This window comes from Choristoneura fumiferana, chromosome 23, assembly GCF_025370935.1.
Source record: "Choristoneura fumiferana chromosome 23, NRCan_CFum_1, whole genome shotgun sequence".
Classification (NCBI taxonomy): domain Eukaryota; kingdom Metazoa; phylum Arthropoda; class Insecta; order Lepidoptera; family Tortricidae; genus Choristoneura; species Choristoneura fumiferana.
Window position 1 is genome coordinate 13,754,222 of NC_133494.1, and position 21,086 is coordinate 13,775,307.

Genomic DNA, 21,086 nt, shown 5'->3' on the forward strand with positions numbered 1-21,086 from the left:
TATCTATTGGACTGGTTAGAAAGGAAAGCAAATAGTTACAAGCCAAGCCAAGTTTGTAATGTCAATTTCGATTCATTGCACTCATCTCATGATATCTCCTTATCCTTATTATTTCGATATGTGAACTGTCAAGTCAGTTTGGAAAATTGTTTTATGCTGGCCTTTTATTTATAATGTGACCACGTTTTTTTGAATCCACGGATAGTCCGTTGCTTCTTAAAGATGTAGGTAGATGGCGCCAGTGTTACATTATTGATAATTAACATTATTTTAAGAAGTCTTTGTAAAAATTGCGATTGATTGTTGCAGTGTTCATGAAGTGTTATAACGATGACTATGGGATGTCAAAAAATGAAACATGAAAAATAAAATTACTATCAAATAAAAGGCGTATGCAACCCTGGCTTGAAGCTTCACTTATAAAGTCGAGTGCAAAACTAGTTGATGAGATTAGTCGTAAAGCTCGAATAGATCTTTAAAAGCTCTCATTCTCATTCAAGCCATAACTGACAACGGCACATCTTCATGTAAGTGACCTGCTTCAGTTTGTAATAGATATACTTAATCCCGGTAATATAAAACTTCTTATTTCAAAATAACGACTGCTCGAAACGGGCCAAGATAGTAAAGATGACCGGTACTAGTACCTAGACCGTATTGGACATCACTGCACTAGTAAACCTACATATTTCATATGAACAAGTGTTTAATTATGTAAACTACTCAATTACCAAGTAACTATCGAGAACCATGCCTGCACCCGGGTAATCAACCCAGACAAGGTAGTAAATTATTTTACCAAAGAGAAGTGTGCGTTAATGCATATGTTATTTGATCAATTTAATAAGCAATATATATTTATGGGATTATTATGGTATGGGAATAGACACCATGTAGGGCTCGACTTGAGCGACCACCCCCAGTCATGATTTTATAAGGCAGTGTTTTATTGAATAATCCCGGACTGAGACGGTAATTAGAATTTAATCGTATATTAGTAACAGTTATTGAAAGAAAGAAAGAAAATGTTTATTCAGCATATAAACATGAGACAAATGCTAGGTATCCATAACTCTCCTAATGGAAGGGATTTAAGATACGTTTCAAGAAGTTGGCAAGCCTGTGAACGGTAGCAAGATTTCAATATGGTCTTAAATGTATGTATTTGTAATTGAATTAGGAATCTAAAGAAACCTGCTAAGTATCTATTTTAACAACAGGTAATAAAATCTATATAGTGTAACAGCAATGTGCAAGGAGTAGGAGCAGTCCTCAAATCAACTTCTGCTTTTAGCTTTCGGAGCGTCCCTTAATTATTGGCAATAACAAACTGATATGCATATCGCTTAATCAGTACCAATGCGTGCATTTTGTTTATCAATGCTAGCTCACGATGTGGCAACACCGCTCTCACCTTTCACGACCGAGTCACCTGCTAGATAAATCACCTGCAGCGGATAGAAATGTTCACATAAATTATTGTGGCACTATATAACGCATATCATTATGTGATACGCCCACCAGGTTTCTAGAGTACAGCGGGCTTTATGCGAAACCTTTATGTTGTTACAGGACCTCTTTGTTCCCGTTTTCTATAAAGCACTGGCCACTCTTAAAAAAAAACTTTTTTTATTTGAAGACACGCTGGCTATTTAACACATCGTAGAACGACACGAGTAAACCGCCATAAACGAAACTAATGGGATTCCAATTATTAAATTACCCATCATGTAGGTACACGTGTCGTGTGGAGTCGTCACAAAAACAGTGGGGCTAACACAATAGCTGATTAGAATGATAATTAACGCTTGTCTTGTCCCACTGATCTGTATACGTGGGTCTGTCGACAGTTGGGTGGGCGGGAAAGAGATGATACTATAAATATAGGTATGGTTAGGGTAGCTTTTGTATCAATTGAATTGTTTACCATGTCGGTAAATTAAAACATGCACGTGAGGTTTATTCCTTTAGCAGGTTGCGTTTATTTTTCAGGTAGAAGGGTTTTATATGTACTGGTTTGCTTATACGGGTTGTAGATAATTATCTTTTCTTTTAATTATGATTTGGGTATTTGATTGTAGTTTATCGAAATTATTAAATGTACTTTATCAAGATGGTCTTGGAGTAGTTTAGAAAAAAATCAAAGTTAACAAGTTTTATTGATATGCAAATGTGTGAATCTTAGTTATGGGATATCACTAGTTAACAATGGATTGATAACTTGTTTCTTATTCAGGCATTGAGCGTGTGTGCGATAATTAGTTACGACTAAAAACGTCATAGAATGCAACGAGGTGTCTTAATGTTGTAATTATCGTCGATAAATAATTCCAATAAAAAGATGTTAAAAACAGAAATGTAGACCACTCTTTGAAGACCTCCTACTAATGATGAAAATAATAAGGACGTGATCATTTTACGGTAATCCAGATAAGTCTCAATTTTTGATTTTTAAAGAATCTCTTAAGCCAAAGACGTTGAAACGCACGCAGACGTCAAAAGAGAGACGTATGGCGATAGAGAGTCCTCTGTCACTCGTAAGAAGCTTGGACCCCCTTTTACCTAACTCAAGCTTAATAGGTAGCTCATTTAGCGCGTGTAAGGAAGCGAGTCAAAATTTATGATTCTTGAAAGTTCTACAGCTATTTTAGGTAATTTGAAAACGCCTTTGTTTAAATTTAGTTATTAGATTATTTATTGTGTAAAGGTTATATTGTCTATCTTCCGTTAAAATCATATCATGATAATTTAACTAAAATTACTAACTAACATTTAGCTAACTATATAAAGTAGGCAACTTCAAAGTATTGATAAGCAGGGCAAAAAATAATTCACCGTTTGAATTAATATTATATAAGTTAATTAAATACTAAACCCTTCAGTTATAATTGCCCTGTAAACGTTTTTATCTAATTGTGCGACACGGATTTATTTCTTAGTAATCGGAAAACTGGCGTTCTTTTATACAGCAGTGTCCTCGCTGCTGTAAAACTATTTTCCCAAAGAAAGTACTTGTGCAATTATTGTTTCTCATAATCTATAGCGAGGTGTTAATGTTCGCTAGTAGGTCAAGTCGATTCAATGTAAATGCGCGAGCGTCGGCTGTCATCCTCGCAGTGCGCACGCGATGTGCACTTTGCGGACAGTCCTGGCATAATTAGCGCAGGGAGCCACTGTCGCATTCTAAACGTCATAGGCCGGGGATGTTAATGCCTGTAGCTTGCATATTTGAGAGTAAGTGTGCTTGTGTCATATTTGTTTGAGGTTTATTTTACGCGTGCCAGCTACTTGGATAAAAAGGCTACAGCTATGTGTAAAATGTAGCAATATAATAAAAAATAAATAAAGGAGGAAACCACTTTTTGTCACTGTCGCATTTTAACGTCGATTGCTTGATACGATATGTTGACAATTTTAATCGGAATCTTTAATCCTCTTCTTCCAATTTTCAATTTTCTCGCGGTCTTGTTGACCTATATGTAACTCTGTGTTTAATTTTAATTAGAATCTGTAAGGTACGGCGCTTTAAATAAAGATTTTTATTCAATTGAATGCTAGATATATCTTCATAGATTTTTTGCGAATAAGTGACGCATGAAAGGCTGAATTGGAGCGACTGTTTTTTTTTAGCAAAACGAAGTAAGTACCTTTAATAGCTGTGGAATTACCTAGTTTTTCTTAACATGAAATTTAAGTTATTAAACTTCTCAATTCTCGTAAAAGGAAGTTTTGAATCGATATCGCCATCATAAAAAGTAATTCTCAAGCAGTATTCAAGTATACAGTTGACGCATTGTCATTCTATTGATCATAGCGTGTGCGCAGGGTTTCTAGCGTTTCGTGCCAATGTCGTCGCCTGCACAGTTCAACTTTTTTTTATAGATCCCTGAAGGTCATGTACCCAATGGTCTGAGACCTCGCGTGTCTAAACATAAAGTTTATGCAAACAATAGAGTACATGGATTTATCGATTTAATAGTAACAAAATAACTATCCTTCATTGTTTTCTTAAGAATTACTTATTAACCTTTCGTTTTTATTTCTTTATTGTTGACTATGGCGGGGCTAATGATATCAAGTGCCATTAACGTTACAAATAACTTTATACGATAAACGCCACACACGAAGACCAAATGAGTAATTAAACTCTTTAATACAACCTACAAACGTTAATACCTCTAAAGTGATGTTAATCGCACGCTAATTTTTTATACCCAGTTTACGATTTAATCATTCTAATGACTATTTACATGGCTGGAAATAAAACAATAGAATGTAATGAGAGTAAAAAGTGGTTTGAATTTGGAATTACTTGACAACTCCGAGTGGGCACAATCAGGAAGGCATCCCGCTACTGATTGCAGTTCTCCCAACCCCTTATTACATTTACGCGCCACCATTAACCGTAATCAAGCTCTCATCACACACGAAGATGAAGGAAACAATAAAATGAAGTCTTATTAAAATAAACTTGAACCGCAGACCTCTAAAAATAGTTAATTTCATAAAGATCGCCAAATATGTGACTGGATCTTTATTATACATCTCTTTTTGAAAATACACCTTTAAAAAGATTAAAAAAAGTGTACATGTTATTTATACAAAACCAGAACGGCGATTAAAATAAAAACGAAGCGCATTCGAAATTTGATTTTAAAATGAAATGACAAGTGCGGAAACATTCAGAAACTCCCCCTCGCGCTGTTCCCTACGCAGTGAGTGCGTGCAACCCTTCATTACAACCTACGACTATTATGGCGCAATCAAGCACTCGGCACATACGCGAAACTGAGGAAACAATAAAACAAAATTGACGTATAAAACCACTCCTTGAACTAATTCCAACCTGAGGTTTTAGACCTGTCGTATAAAATACATTACCGACGTGATTTGTGTACGTACCTATTAAGCTTTGTTGTTATAAGTCTCTTTTCAAAAGTGAAAAAACTTTTATTTTGTATGTAACTTGAATAACTTTTATACTTTTTGTGTTAAATCTATGTTTTTTGTCTGAACATCATTAATATGGTTGCTTGTAGGTGCATAAATGTGATTACCAGCGCAGTCTTTCCCACTATAAACACGTTTAGAAATCGAAAATGGATCGTAAAGCAAGATGGCTGTTAGAATTGCTTCCTCTTTCATACGTAAGGAGACCGCGAGCAATAATTATTGAAGTGTAAAATTTACACTGACACACATTTACGAGGACCATACACGGCTGGCAGAATGCAGGCACCGCCATTTAAAACGATATTTTACGGCCCGGCCAATGTTTGCGATATGCTAAGTTAATGGACTTTATAAAGTTATAACCTTTCACGCGATTGACGCGATAGTGCACCCGACGCATGAATAGGTGATCTTAATTTTATCTCAGATGAGAGTTCCGGTCAATAAAATCCGTAGGCAGCTTAATGCGATAATGTGATCGGCCGATTGCCAACCGATAACGGTGGATCAATTATCTTTAACAACGGCGTAAAACCTAATTAAGAAAATAAAACACGTTCAATTTCTTATGGAACCACCTAAAACCGTCCAGACAGTGTGTAATTGATTTGTAAACTTATAGTTGTGGCATTTGAAACATAAAGAAAAAACAGAGTACTTTTTATCCTTAAAAATTGCGTGGGAAGATAGGTACTTAATCCGCACGGTAGAGGTCGGGATCACACCTAATAAAAAACCTACACATTACTAGGTAATGCGAATAATGTTTGCTACATTTTAAAATAAAAGTTGTAGGACGCAGTTTGATTTAAAGAAGTTAGAAAACTTTTCTGTAAGAAAAGACCTAACATTAAGTGCCAATTAGAAATAGGTACAGCAATAAAACTTATATTGCTCTCCAGGAAATTCTTCCACATATCCTCACTTTCACCCATTAAATTAAATAGTGTTAGTTAAAAGTGAACGTAATAATCCTTGCCTACGCTGGTAATATTTTACGAATCTAAATAGGATTTGCATTACAATGTCACAAGAACGATTAAATTCGTGACTCTCGAGCGAACAGTGCAGTGTTCTAGAGTGAGATATTCCGTGTAGGTGCATGTATCGGTATATATCGGTCATGTTTCACGAAATGTGCCGTTAAACGTGTGAGGAAACCGTGTACAGTAGGGTGGGACGTGATGAATCACAGTCTGAACTCGGTGAACCGCTGGGGTTAAGCAGCGGGTTATTTAAAACGAATTTTGTGGGTCGAGTCGAGAGGGAAATGATAAAGGACCGAATTATGTTAAAATTGGCGATTTACACAACATATTTTTTGCGATGATTAAGAATTAAGTAGGTACCCTATAATGGAATGGGTTAAAAGGTAACATCTATATTTATTTAGTAGGTACACGTTATGGACATTACTTATGGCAGGTCACATTTCAGTTTAAGAACCGGCCAAGAGCGTGTCGGACACACCCGAAAAGGGTTCAGTGGCCATTATGAATAAATTACGTAATATTTTTCAAAGGATTTCCTATTTTAGGCATATTTTATACCTTAGGCTGCTATTTACTCTTAAACTACTAAAAATTGTCAAGAAAACAACCGTTAAGTATAGTTTTCCTTGTAGTTGTGTTCAAATTTTTCCTCCAACCGGTTTAGATTTTAGAGGGGGGGAGGGGCACGCTCGATTTTAATGAAGATTTGCACTTTAAAGTTGAATATTTTGCAAAAAAATCACTCGTTATTTTGTAAAAATCGTTTTAGATGTAGTGTAGGTACACCCAAAAACAAGTAAGTAAGTAACATGATGTTTTTCATTCCGATAGGACTAAGTAGTTTTGTTTTCGTTCGAATAAGAAAAAACAAGTTCTGGAATTGACGACAAACAAATTTCTCGAGATACATGTTTAATTACTCATGAGGAACTTTTTATTACTAATTATTTATAATTACTCTTCACAAAACGACGGATATTACTGTAGTGCATATGAATCACGAAATGCATAAATGGTTGTCCAACGTAGCGTTAACAAGATCTTGATGCCGAGGTCAGTTTTTATTTATTTGATTTGGCGACCAAGTAAATAATTATTGTTCATCCAGAACAGCCTTGCCTTTATTATTGGCCTCAAAGTTTTTTATTAGTTAACCTTAATAAACACCTGTGGCGTTCAATATCCATTTCTAATCAGATCTTAGTTATATCAGTGCCTGTCTAATAAGAGTCAATGAGACTGTCCCGAACATAACAATTTTGTTGGACACCCTTTAACTTTGATATTTTTGTATAACACAACTTATTTTTAACGGCAAGACATGTCATAGAAACGAATTATTTGTTTTCAGCAAATTACCAATTTATTCAATTCATTACTTTCGCAACGAAATAGGCATGAAAAGATTAGTTATAAAATGTTTTTTTTTTGCTGGTATGATAATTATTTCGGCTTGTAGTATTTCTAGCTAACTAGGTACCTATGCGGAGTTCGATTTCCGCTATTTCTAATAGTTATCTAGGTATATTTAACACAACTTTGTTTGACCTTTAAGACTGTATTTTTATAAATATCACGGGTTAGTTAAGAAATTGGACTTACTGTGCGGCGGGGTGAGAGACAGCGCGGACACGGCTTGCGGCGGGACCGGGGGGTACATGTCCTGGTGCGGGGGGAACATGCGCGGCGGGGGCGCCTCCTCCGCCTCCTCGGCCTCCTGCTTCGGCGGTGACCGCGGCCGCGCCAGCCTCACGGCTTTCAAGCCACCATCGCCCGGAGACCTCCTCATAGAAAGGTTCTCAGGAGTATCCGATTCCCCTGAGCGGCGCCGCGGACGCGCTTGCTTGCGTCTCGGCTGGGGACTCGCCGGGCTCACAGGAGGTGACGCTGCCGGAGGCTCCACCGGAGCGCTGCACGGCGTCGCCGACCTCGCTTCCTCACGCTCATGGTCCGCCAACCCGCGGACCTGCAGCGACTCTCCCGCCCGAATAACAGACCCAAGCTGTTCCTGCGCTACTGACACCTCTCCACGATACATAAAGTCCACCACCGCCTGCACCTCCCATCCTTGAAAGTCTTTTAGCACGATCACCGGGTGCTTGCATGGGTTCTCGCTAAAGATCCGACGGAAGAGCGGGCTGCACGCGCCGAGCAAGACTTTGTGGGCTCGCACGCGACGCTCCGCGCAAACCAGTGTCACATCCACCAGCGTCTCTGCCTGAAGCAAGGCTTCAAAAGACCGGAGCAGATGCGCCTGGTGGTTATTCCAGCGTAAACTGTAGTGTTCCTCTGGCTTCTCCTCCATATTTGCGGTTAAAATCACGCACACGTCCCGTTCAAGCAACGCTAGACGGTCTCATCGCCGTGCGATATCCCAAACTCGATTGTTAATTTAGCACACTGACAGTTCGGACACTTCACAGCGCGGTAACATACGTGTGTCGCGTTCGGTGCGCGAGCGCGGAATGACTGAGGCTGCGAGCGGGCGCGCGGAGCGGCGATGTCGCGCGAATGCCGGTGCGTGCGTCGCTAGCGGGCCGGCCGGGCCCGCCCCTGGACCCGCCCCGAATCCCCTCCCCTCCCTCCCCCCGCACACACGTGTCACATTACCCGAATACCGACACATGTGACGCCTACTCCTAACATACCCACACCTATAGCTACATCCGTGACGCTTGACACTCCTACCTCTTATGTACGCGACATGTGGAAACCCGAAGCCTACCACCCAAAAGTTACGCAACCTAACGTGTACACACCCAAGCATGCGAGTACGCACGATGGTTTTATACTTGTGTTTATACGGGCTACAGAGTTCGTGGAAATCGTATTTTTGCTAGGGACGGGATGGTCGCGTGGCTGCGAATTTCATGGCCAGCTATGTTTATAGCGGGGTGCTGACCTATAAAGGGAACGAGGAAGTTGACGAAAACGGGGCGCCGGCTTACTCGACTATGGACTAGGAAATGGTTTTTACCGCGATACAAAACAGGCTTGTGCTATTAATTAGGATTAAGCATGTTTTTTTTATACAATATAGGCTTGCGTTTGGCCACAATCACGCCTGATGGAAAGCGAGGATGAGGCCTACGATGGAGCACGCTTGCCTAGTAAATGCTCATTCACCCTAGACTTGAAAGAGGCCAAATTGTAGTGTTCAGGAAACACACAGTCGCAGGCAGGGAATTCCACTCCTTTGCTGTGCGGTTGATGAAGGAAGAGCGAAAACGCTTTACAAATTGGTTCTTTTGATATTTACAAAATTACTTAAGCAAGTGCCTAATCAGTTTTGAACATCGATCAAAATCTTAGAAACATTTAGGGGTGTTGAGTAATCAGTTGAACTACTCCCATTGGTAACCTGCTCAAACAGCTATTCCAGAGTAATTGAAAGACAACTTGCATATTGCATAATGTCTGGGATAATGCAAAACCGCTTATCTACCATATGTAGATAAATACCGCGTATCTGCCCTACGTGTTGTTTCACAGGGAAAGGTTTTAACTCCGTTATCATCATCATCATTTCCGTCGTAGGACGTCCACTGTTGGACATAGACCTCTCCCAAGGACCTCCAGTAGCTTCGGTTGGAAGCGCCTGCAATTCTTTTCGGCCCTAACGGCCATCTGTTTGGCCTGCCTATTGCCACTTCAACGAGCTAGTCCGCTTAGCTATGTCGGTGACCTTCACCTTCGTTCTTCTACGTGTATCGTTTCTGATAACCTCATACCTATTTTTTTATTTCGACTTATTCTGAGCAATAGTTAGGTAAGGAACCTACGTTACGCGGATTTGCACTACCCTCAAAGATAAACCACAAATCTAAGGAAATTTATTACTTAAATTAGTTATACTTACGTTTGTACTATTACTTATTCTGTGCTTACTTATAGTAAGAACACTTTATACTCATATGAGCTATGTTTATTTGCTATACCTAGCTACTTAGATTTAATGTTATTTTTTAAATGATTATAGTGATTATTGCGGATAGGTACCTGTTTATAATTAGTCATTTGTTATTTCAAATAAATACGTGATAGATTCAATTTAATTTGGGAAAGTTTAGGAACGCCAACTGTGTAACAAATGTAACGGTAATGACATAGTCGACATATGGGTTTAAAATGAGTATGTAATTAAAGAAATCATTATAGTATAGGAAATAATTGATTTCGGAAATTGGCAATCAATATGTGAGTATAAGTTTCTTACATCGCATTAATTAAATTGCCATTAACTTTATAACTGATGACGCGTGTAACATTGAGTAAGATACATACCTACATTAAAACAATACTGTTGACTACACTACACTTACTGCATCTAGTAGGTATGATATTGTTCACAAGCCTTTTTTAACGAAGCTTATATAGTGCCCCACTGCTGGGCAAATGCCTCACCTCTTGACCTCCACAACTCCCGTTCTGGCGCTGGTGAGTCCTTGATACATGTCATGTCCGTCCAATTCGTCCCGCCATCTCCTTCTCGGTCTGCCTCGACGTCGCTGGCCCGGCCTTTAGCCATTAAAATTATGAATTAAATCTGATATTTGAATTGAAATGCTAGGATTTGGAAAAATCCCGCGGGAATTCCCGAAAATTATAACTTGGTGTTCATTAACTTTTCCAAAACACCCGCGCCATTAATCATGTAGGTACGTACCTATCCGAACTTATTCCAAAGCTCAAAAACTTTATTTTTTACCCGACTGCGAAGAAGGAGGGTTATGTGTTTGACCCGTATGTATGTATGTATGCATGTATGTTTTAAAAAAGAACCTTGTTCGTTCCATAGGTGACCTTTTCTTTCCCCGGTCATGTTTTGGCATGGCTATACGAGGAAACGCAGCCTTTATGGGCACCCTGCCCATAGCGACCTGTGCGGTAGGTTTTTAAAAATTATGGCTTGTAATACGTTAGTTTTAGTTTTTTATTTATTTTGATGTAAGTATTTTGCATGTCGTGTTATCTTTATTCCAGCTATCTACAATAAACACGAAGCGTTGAGAGTTGAAGAGTTGAGATGTGGGCAACCGGTGGATGCAAGTTGGCGAGTTGTCGTTCATTGTGGCATTCTAAGGGGAGGGCTTTGCTCAGCAGTGGACGTGCTCTGGCTGATGTTGATGCTGGCAAAAAGTAGGTACCTACAAAATGTACCTACCCATATTTGTAATAGTCCAGCTACTCCTTTGGCCTAGACAGGGATGGCAAGGCCACTGACCCCGATAAATATAAGATGCGGAGGTTGCTGTAGGTACATAGCTAACTAGAACTCGCTACGTAATGAAGTTTGAAACAGCTACTTATGACTACATATTTTTCCTTTTTGCAATATCTTTTTTTGGCGATGGGACTTACTTACATAGACTGAGTTAAATTACGATGATATTGCTGGGTAGAGTTGTAGTTCTAATGAAATTTTCCACATAAATTCTGAAAAATATGATTTGAACCCCGATCCTTTGCTGGAGAGGCCATAGGTTAACAAATATGCTAGGCTATGGGCGTCTTTTTGGATATATTTTTGTATATGTGGGTGCAAACGAAGGTCGCTAGTTCTCCAAAGAACCAACAGTACAGTGTAGTTGAAAAGTTAACAAACTGTAGTAACACTAAAAGTATAAGACATGCTAGAAACAACACATCGACATAACAATATACATAACACCTCAATCCACCAGTTACTTTTTATGCGATGTTGCAAACAAAGTCGTAACATTAAGGAATAACATTGTTTGTAACACAAACGTAACGTTTTACTAATTTTGTAGGTTAGGTGTAAAATAATATACCACTAATATTATAAATGCGAAATTAACTGTGTTGAACAAATAAATGGTTTTGTATTTGTATTTGAAAGTTTGGATGTTTGATACACCATCACGTAAAAGTGGTTGAAATGAAATGCAATTTGGCACCACATAGGATAATTTTTATCCCATAAATTTACATAGGTACCACGATATAGCGATATGGCGGTATTTTCTTTCTTTCTTTCGATAAATGAATTCTTCGCAGGCAATAGCTATAGGTAAACTTCGCTTATTTTAGCATAAGCGAAAGGGTTCACAATCTTGATCAGTCTTACAGTACGAAACAATAACTACTTATTGAACACCAACACATAGTAAGCAGGACAGAGAACACAGGTATATTATAATAGAGGTTTTCTAAGGTAAGCAATTAGGCGGCCTTTACTATGGACAGGACAAAAGTAAAAAATAATTTTTATCAAGTATTTTTCAGATTACTAATAGGTAGGTACTATACAATTGTTACATATTTATTTGCTGCGACTTATTTGTCAAAATGTTTTGTTATCAAAAAGACACGTCAAAATCCCTACCTTCTGTCTAATGCTAAAATAATCGAAGTGTTTTTCAAATTATTAGTTAGCACAGATTATCTGTAAGTGGTTCTGCCTTATTTTTATTGTTTGTAAATGTATGAATGTTGCGTGAATATTTTTCCTTTCTTTAATTTACCATACAGTTATTCTATTCTAATGAGTTGTTTGTCTTAATTACCATTTGACATAAATAGCTTGAAGTTCGTAATTAGACAGTTGAATGAGAACTACTAATTAAAGCGAGTTTTTGATAACAGTATGTTTTTATTCTGAAGAACAAGAAGTTTTTTTTAATTATACGAAAACTACTAAAATACAATTGAAAACGGGAAAGTTGTTGGGGCTGGGAATCGATCCCAGTTCCTCATCGTTCCCTGGTAAGTGTTACTTACCATACCATAAAATATACACCAACTCGAGAAGTTGGTAGAGTCATGTGGGGTAAACGTACGCAGTAGGTAAGTGTACGCAATCACATAGATGTCGGACTGAAATGTATGGGATTACGTATACCTACTTAGGTACCCACTGCGTACATTTACCCCAGATGACTCTATAGTTACTTATGAGTACAAAGCGAAATTTCTAAATGTGTTCTCGAAACAGTTATTTTTAACTCCCGACCCAAAAATGGGTTTTTATAAGTTTGACCCCAATAATATATCTGGCAGCCTGTCTGTCGGTCTGTCTGTCTGTCTGTGGCATAGTAGCTCTCAAACGGATGGAACAATTCAACGTGAACTTTTTTACGTGAAACTAGTTTCCTTGCGGTGGCTCTCATCAGTGTAGGTAAGTACCTACCTATATAAGAAAAAAAAAACTGTTTAGGCTTTTTTGAGACATTGAACTTTGAAGTAACGGGGAGTTTCCGACTTTTCTAAGTTTTCGAAGGACTTTAATTCATGAGCCACATAGAACCTTTTCAAAGGAAACGTCATTACGATTTTCCTTGTTAAGTAATGCGATGTCACTATGTCATCTACTGTGAAATGGTTCCATGGTGACTCATGAATTAAAGTCCTTAGAAAACTTAGAAAAGCCGGAAACTCCCCGACATTGTCATTTCAAAGTTCAAAGAAAGTCCTTGACCGTACCTAATTTGCAAATATAGTATTTATCTCGCTATTGTGGTTATTGTCTTTGGTGATTTTGTTGTTTTTAATCTTACCTTAAATGCAGCGTTCATTTATCCATTCTGTATAGGTACGGGCAGAGGCCCATTTCACGAAGCTACAAGTTACAATTTAAAAGCGGTAGTCTCTTTTCAATGCATACTGTTAAACAAAGACTACCGCTTGTAAATTGTAACATGTAGCTTCGTGAAATAGGGCACAGGTCTGTAACTTGTAGGCACATTTTGTCTTCCGTAGTGTTACTTATTGTCACGTAGTTGCACCAAACACACATACTTAGCCATTAAACAATTATATTTGTAACATAGGAATTACTGCCCATGGGAGAGAAATGGCATTTTACAACCAAACCTAACGGTTAAACAGGTATGCCCCTATCAGTAACCAACATCCTTTGTTACCTCCGAGAATTGTACCTCTTGGGTTTTTACAGCGATAAGGTAGTACCTACGACATGTAACAAAACAATTAGTAATGTGTTAGTTGGTATTGAATGTTTATTTATTCAGTTGAATTTAGTTGTCAAGTTTTCAAACTTAGTGATATTCAATCATTGTTAATTTACTCTGAACGAGGGTATAGGGTGCATTTTCCACTGCATAGAAAATTAGAGTGTACTTTACTAGACTTGAGCGACGAATTGGCTATTTAATAGCCGAGAAGATTTTTGCTAAAGCTACCTCTTTACTCTTAATTTGGCAGTGTACAGAATATTTGACAAAATTTAAGGCTTGCTTTTTGTTTTTTATTACATAGAATTTTTAGGACTCCAAAATTACGACGAGGCTTGGAATCACGAACTTTTTTATTTTTGTTAAATTAAGGGTTAATGACGTCACTCATAGACATGTGCTGTGCGCTGTCTCATTTGCAGGGCTTGGCTGATCGGGATTTGATTGCCAGGTGATTGTGGCTTGATAAAGTACTTGACTGAGCAAAAATCTAGAAAATGGACTAAAAACAGGCTAAAAAACCGCTTAATTCACCTCAAAAAAGGACAGTTGCGAGTCTCATAATTTCTTCGTTTGCTACCTTACAGATTCAGTCTAAGAGCGAAAGAGTAGTCTTGTGGGGAGTTCGCCCTTCAGGCTCAGTCCAACCCTGGCTCCTCGACTTTCACCTCTCTTATCGGATATTGGCCATCGCTTATTCATATTAACTACCAATTGTTGCCCACTAGCCCAAGTGCTACTCCTTCCCTCACTGAACCTTTAACGCAGCAAACGTATAAATTATGAGACTCACACTGTCATTTTTTGAGGTAAATTAAACTGTTTTTTAAGCCAGTTTATTGTCCATTTTCTAGATTTTTTGCTCAGTCAAGTACTTTATCAAGCCACAACCACCTGGCAATCAAATCCCGATCAGCCAAGCCATGCGTGCCCATACATCACGCCGAATTACTTTACGTGTGTACCATTAGAACCTGATAACATCTGACCTCACTTAATGCAAACGTGGCAAAACACGCGCGGTATAATGTAGACGGGGCGGGGGAAGTTTTTTCATAGAAACTTAAAAAAATATTATTTAGTTGATCAAAAGTCAAAGTCAAAATATCTTTATTGTGTCTTAAAATACAGCGTGTATTTTTGGTACAGTCACCAGCACCAATATCTGACACAACAAGCGTGCATAAATATCTGATAGAACTCTATTTCTAGGGCCGGAAGGACGTGTCAGATATTTTTGCACGCTCCGCTGTGGCAGATAAGAATGCTGGTGACTGTACAACCACAAAATTTCAGGGTAGTTAGTAAAGGCCTAATAAACATACTTTTATATTTTAGTAAAAAACTGCGAGTTTTTTTCTTTATAAAATAAATTAGCATTCAATGTACTACTTTGTTTTTTTTAAATTCGGAGTGTTACTTGCTGACGTGCCAGCGGTTACAGAACCGCTTCTCCCTTAAACAGTCAAGGACTTTAATTCATGAGCCATCATGGAACCTTATCAAAGGAAAGTCATTACGATTTTCCTTGCTAGTTAATACGATGTCACTATGACGTTTACTGTGAAATGGTTCCATGGTGGCTCATGGATTAAAGTCCTTGACCATATCAAATTATTGTACACATTACATTCCCTCTAAAAAAAATACGATTTGGTAGTTAATGCTAAACTTAAAATTTATGCAATATCGCTACACATCATTAAAACCCAAATCTGGTTCTTTTTGTGTTTTTATTTATAATACACATTGTATTATTGAGCCGAATTCGCCCGGCAACGCGCTTTAAACACAAGGGCTGTTAATTGTAATTGAGGGGTGTAATTACTCTGTCATAACACTTGTTACGAAATAGTACATAATTCGTGTGCGTGTTACGTTAGAACAATCTTATTTGTACTTTAATGCATCTTAATAAAGTAAAGGTGGAAGTTTTTCTTGAATGGTGTTTTATGATAGTAGAGTCTTGATGTCGGTTGTTGGTTTAGTTCGGGTAAAATACGAACGAAATATTTTGTCGACCTCAATTAAAATATCCTTAAAAACTTTTACAAAGGGCAAACTTATCTAACCAACCTTACTAGATATCACGAGTATGCACTTTGTTTACTCTCTCTAATAAATAAGGACATAAACAAAACTGATGCGCGATCCAAGTTGAAACCTTTTCACAATCAATTTCATATTAGTTTTACTGACAGATGTAGGGAATGTAAATACTACATTTGGAGCGGAAAGGTTTTGAGTTTCTTCGATTAAACTAAAACACGTATAAAACATAACTATAAATATATGTAGTTATGACGCTCATATAGCAACGGCACGTCGGGAGTTACGAACTATACTTGACACTTAGATTAGTTCGCGGTACATAACTTCTTGGTATTTTTATTACGTTTGTCGTATTGTTTTTATATTTCAGGACCGATTTACGCTTTAAATGTACGTACGTATCATAATTTGGCACGAAATTGGCACCAAATAAATTAAAAAGACAGAAGTGTAAGGATTTTCGGCTCTAGTTAGACGTTATCTATTCGGACATTTTTTGGTGTAGCCTGGAATATGTCCCACTGTTGGGCAAAGACCTCCCGTTTCCTCCACCACTCTTCCCTATCCTGGGCATGCACCCGCCAATTGAGCTGAAAAGCGCTGAGGTACTTAGTCCCGCCATCTCCTCTAATAGAAAAAACTCTCTCTCCTCATTCGGACATTAATAAAAATTGTATTTCAGTATATACGTAAGCAATTTTGGGCTTATTCACGTTTTATGTAAATAAATGGAATAAGAGCTGGTTACTTAAACACTTCGTACTTACTACTTAATAAAACAATCCTTAGCCTTAGGTATATTTAGCCCGTGGAGCGCTTTTTAATTTTCAGCTAAGAAATATTTTATTCATTCGAGATATCAGATTTAAGCATCTTACCAAGCATAAAGCAACTAATGCTGATTTGTGCTCTAATCCAGGATTAGCCGACCACCTTGTGTATAACTTACGACTCAGTGGCAACCGTATTTAGAAACGGCTATCGGCTAAGACATAGGTACCAACATTGTAACGTCTAAATCAAGCAGCACCTATCATCGTACACAAAACTGCACTAAATCATTGCATTACAACCTCTGCGTGTATAGCACGCTTTACGTTTGTCTATGCCCGTTAACGACGTGTATGGCCGCTGCGGGTTGTCTATGGTGGGCATAGACAATGCAGATCGGCAGAGCGCGGTAATGAATCAGATGTGTATCGGCGACGTGTGAGAACATACGGCCAAAATACAAGCCGTAAATACTGGCTCGCGTGCGCCCAGATTTGATTTTGGAACTGATAGAGCTGGCCGGTTGGAGCGAGGCAGCGTTTGAAATTGGAACGTTGTACATTTGGAACTGTCATTTAAACGGTTTCCATTTTTGTTACTATTGCTGTCGCTCTACTACGCTGTTGATTCTCGTTGAAAGTTTGAATAGCATTCGACCGAGTAAATATGTATTAATTTCTAATGATGTGTGATATTGATGAATGGTGAATATATTTTGTTTGGAAATATACTTAATAATGTTGTCATTAATCAACGTTCAAATCAATTACTAAACAAAGCTTTGCAATACTGGCAACTTAATTCTGCTCTACCTAGCTTAGGCTCTAGAAATGACTCTGAAATGACAATTTTGGATCCTATAATTATACCATGAAGTTATGTCAGTTAAAAAAAACAAAACATTCTTAGCTCTATGGCAAATTCGTGCCCACACGAGGCCCGCCCCGGGCGCACAAAATAAAAGTTAAAAGCACAGACTTTGATAAGCGCCGAAATTTTCAATGTTTTCCCTCCGCTCGGAGTTAGCCTGCCATGTTGGTACACTGTACAAGTTACGGGCATTAGTACACGTGCAGATGTAAAGTGGCGAAGTTAGCGTAAGGCAGGGCTAGTATGGAGCAGGCTTAATATCCCTTTGAAAGGTTTGTTAGCTTGTTACGTCTAAACCCCTGATCCGATTTAGATGAAATTCAGTAAATAGATAGTTAGACCCCCGGGATAAAAACTATCCTATGTACGATTATGACACATTATGTCCTTACATAGGATAGTTTTTAAATTGGAAAATTGCATAGTTCCCGCGGGATAGCATAAACGAATTCGGCGATAGTTTGATTATACCTACTTAATTGTATAAATACCCTGCTTCAGGCAGTCGGGTAAAAAAGATGGGATTTTTTAATACTACAGGTAAGGTATAAAATTTTTATAGAAAATTATGTGTTATACTTGTAGAGTTATCAAGCAAAATGAACGAAATGATTCTTATCTGTATGGTACAATACAGATATTAATCTTTACTGACATCACATCACAAATCAGTACAATAACTTAACATCGAGATTTATACACCGTGTTTTTTACATATCCGTTAATTTCGGCAGACGACTCAGTTCATTGATATGAACTACCTGATAATTAACTTTTTCGCGAAATAAAAACAAACATTTCTTTTTTCAAAATAAAATACTTTTTTCTTGCGTATAATAGCTTGTTAAAACAAACTCAATATGTGTGAATCAAACACGGATTAGCTATGTACTTTAAAAAAAAAACATAAATTAAGGACCTTTGCGCTGTTTTGTTGCTAATAATTAATTATCTTAACTCTTGGTTATCTTTTGAACAGTAACAGTTAGGTCACTAGTGTCTTAGAGAAATTAACTTCATTTGACCTGTAGAGTGTCCCCTTAAAGTTACCGGATATCAAAAATAGCACGGCGTATCGATTTGGAGAATGGTTTTTCGCTTACAGGACCCTAAAAACATGGTAACATGTAGGTACATACATTAGAATAAAGATGAATTGACAAATCTCTTAAACCTATTCACAACGCGATTTTATAACACCATCTCTATTCTATCTCTACTTTATCAATCTCGTACACGATATAAAGTTGTTTCTGATGCAAAAATAAACGCCCGCCAACCCGTTTAAGGCCCATTCACACGATAGCATGGAACGTGGAAGTTTGTACACGTGTGTTTTTTACTATTTTGCAGCTCGCTTGTTAACTGTTGAAAAAAGTTTTCTAGTTTAGGCTGGTTCGTGAAGAACATGGGGTAAGTTTATGTAGTTGTATTATGCTGAAGGATGTAAATTTCTATTTTTACAGAACTTATAACACGAAAAGGTTTATTTGGCTAAAGCAGTGTTTTTCAAACTTTGTTAGAAAAATATTTGGCGATCCCCTGCCTACCTCCACTTACAATTATTTGTATCATCCTACCCTACGTTAGTTAATTGAAAATACAAACATTGAATATCATACACAATAACAGTTAGAGCATTTTAAAGATACCGCGACGCACAGTTTGAACTACACTGGGCAAAAGCGTCTATTTTTAAACAACTTCGGAAAAATTCTTAGGCTAAACAAAGGCCTCCTTAGAACGCAACAATAAACGACAACTCGCCTCTTGCATCCACCGGTTGTCGGCCCCGCAACTCTCACGATGTCATCAGCACCACTAACATGAGTTTACAGTGACCTTACTCGATAGCGACGGCGTAAATTATTTGTAGAGGCGCTGTACAATGCTCCATACAAATAATTTACGCCGTCGCTATCGAGTACGGTCACTGTAAACTCATGGTAGTGGTACAGTCCATTTAGTGGAAGGCTAACGCTTCGTCTTCCGGTGCGCGCGGTCGCGACAGGATTTTCTTCTCCAACGGTTATCTAATATTGTCACTGTATTGACGAAATCACGTTTCTCAGACCATTAAGTCAGCAAAACTGACCCCTAAAATAATGTTTGTAAAGTTCCCTCAGTAAAATTGACGGAGGATGATGAATGATGATGATGATGACGGTTAGTTACGAAAAGGTAATACGTTGGCAGGCGTGGACTGACAATAGGTATTGCTAGAGTTGCGGGGGATGTAAGGGCAAGCTGCCGTTCATTGTAGGGTTCTCAGGAGGAGGCCTTTGTTCAGCAGTGGACATCTTGCGGCTGATAATGATGACAGTTTACTCACGAAATAATTTATTACCCAGAGCCGATAAGGCTGTCGCCACTTTGTCTTCTCTGCACGCATTTTTGGAAGTAAATACAAATTAAAAGTATTTATACTCTTATAGTTTTTTTTCTTATTGATATTAGCCACTTATAACGACAAAAAAAACCGAGAAGCTGTAATGGTAGCCTAGTGGTTTGATACCGAGTTGAAATCTTAATATGGACATGATTTTAATTCCGCGATCTTGTTCCAAAAAATACTTCTATAGAGTATTGTATATTTTTAGATAGATGTTTAAACATTTAGTAAACGCATATTATTATTCGTTGAAGAAATATTGATACACTAACCCCCTTATTCATAAAACTTAACAAGCCTATGTTAACTAACAATTGCTTTGTCCCTTTCTAACAAATACAAATGTCGAAGTGACAGATAAGGACAAACGAATTTTAGCGGCATTTTAACTAAAATAGGTTTGATTGTCGTTTATGAATAAGGGGGTAAGTCAATATTTTTTATTTGAGCCTAAAATCATGAGGCATCCCATCTTAGGCCTCTAGGTTGGCAACGCGTCTGCAATACCCCTGGTGTTGCAGATGTTTATGGGCGGTGGTCATCTCTTACCATCAGGAGACCCATTTGCTCGTTTCCATCCAGTCAAATAAAAAATATATATATATATTAATTCTTATTGTGAGAGGAGGACTGTGCCCAGCAGTGGGACATATATAGGCTGGGACGATGATGATGATAGTTGAAGTTTCTAATCCGCACTGGACCCACGTGGAAACTACAGCCCCAGCCCTCTGATTCTGGGAGGAGGTCTGTGCTCGGCAGTGGAACGAGTATAGGCCGAAGACAACCAGCCACATACTTAACCCTTTCAGACCCGGCCAATACAATTGTGCGGGTCATAAGGTTGAACTTTTTTCGACTTCTAAGCGCTAGGAGCGAACGGGCTCAACGTCGCATGATTGTGCGAGTTTCAGATCACACCCCCCAACCAAAATTTCGTGCCTTTGGGAGTCGGCGTACAAGTGCGAACTTGCTGAGTTCAGTGTACGGTCATGCTCCTGACTTTTACGAAGGTAAGTAAATTAAATCTGTTTTTTTTCTTCCGGAGCGTACATTATTTGTTATTGGGTAAGAAAACTAGTGTTTTTTGTACGTGTTTGTGCTCATTTGGATACCATT

General features: G+C 38.2%; 1 protein-coding gene across 4 annotated transcripts in view; it reads right to left on the reverse strand.

Annotated features, from left to right (window-relative positions):
- LOC141440873 (protein jim lovell-like) overlaps positions 1-8,456 on the reverse strand; it is a 31,249-nt gene extending 22,793 nt beyond the window's left edge. For all 4 annotated transcript variants that reach the window (XM_074105453.1, XM_074105452.1, XM_074105451.1 and 1 more), the window contains exon 1: positions 7,548-8,456. In XM_074105453.1, coding sequence (XP_073961554.1) covers positions 7,548-8,250 — 703 coding nt within the window. In that variant the 5' untranslated portion in view covers positions 8,251-8,456. The remainder of the gene's footprint in view (positions 1-7,547) is intronic.
- Between the last annotated feature and the right edge of the window lie 12,630 nt (positions 8,457-21,086).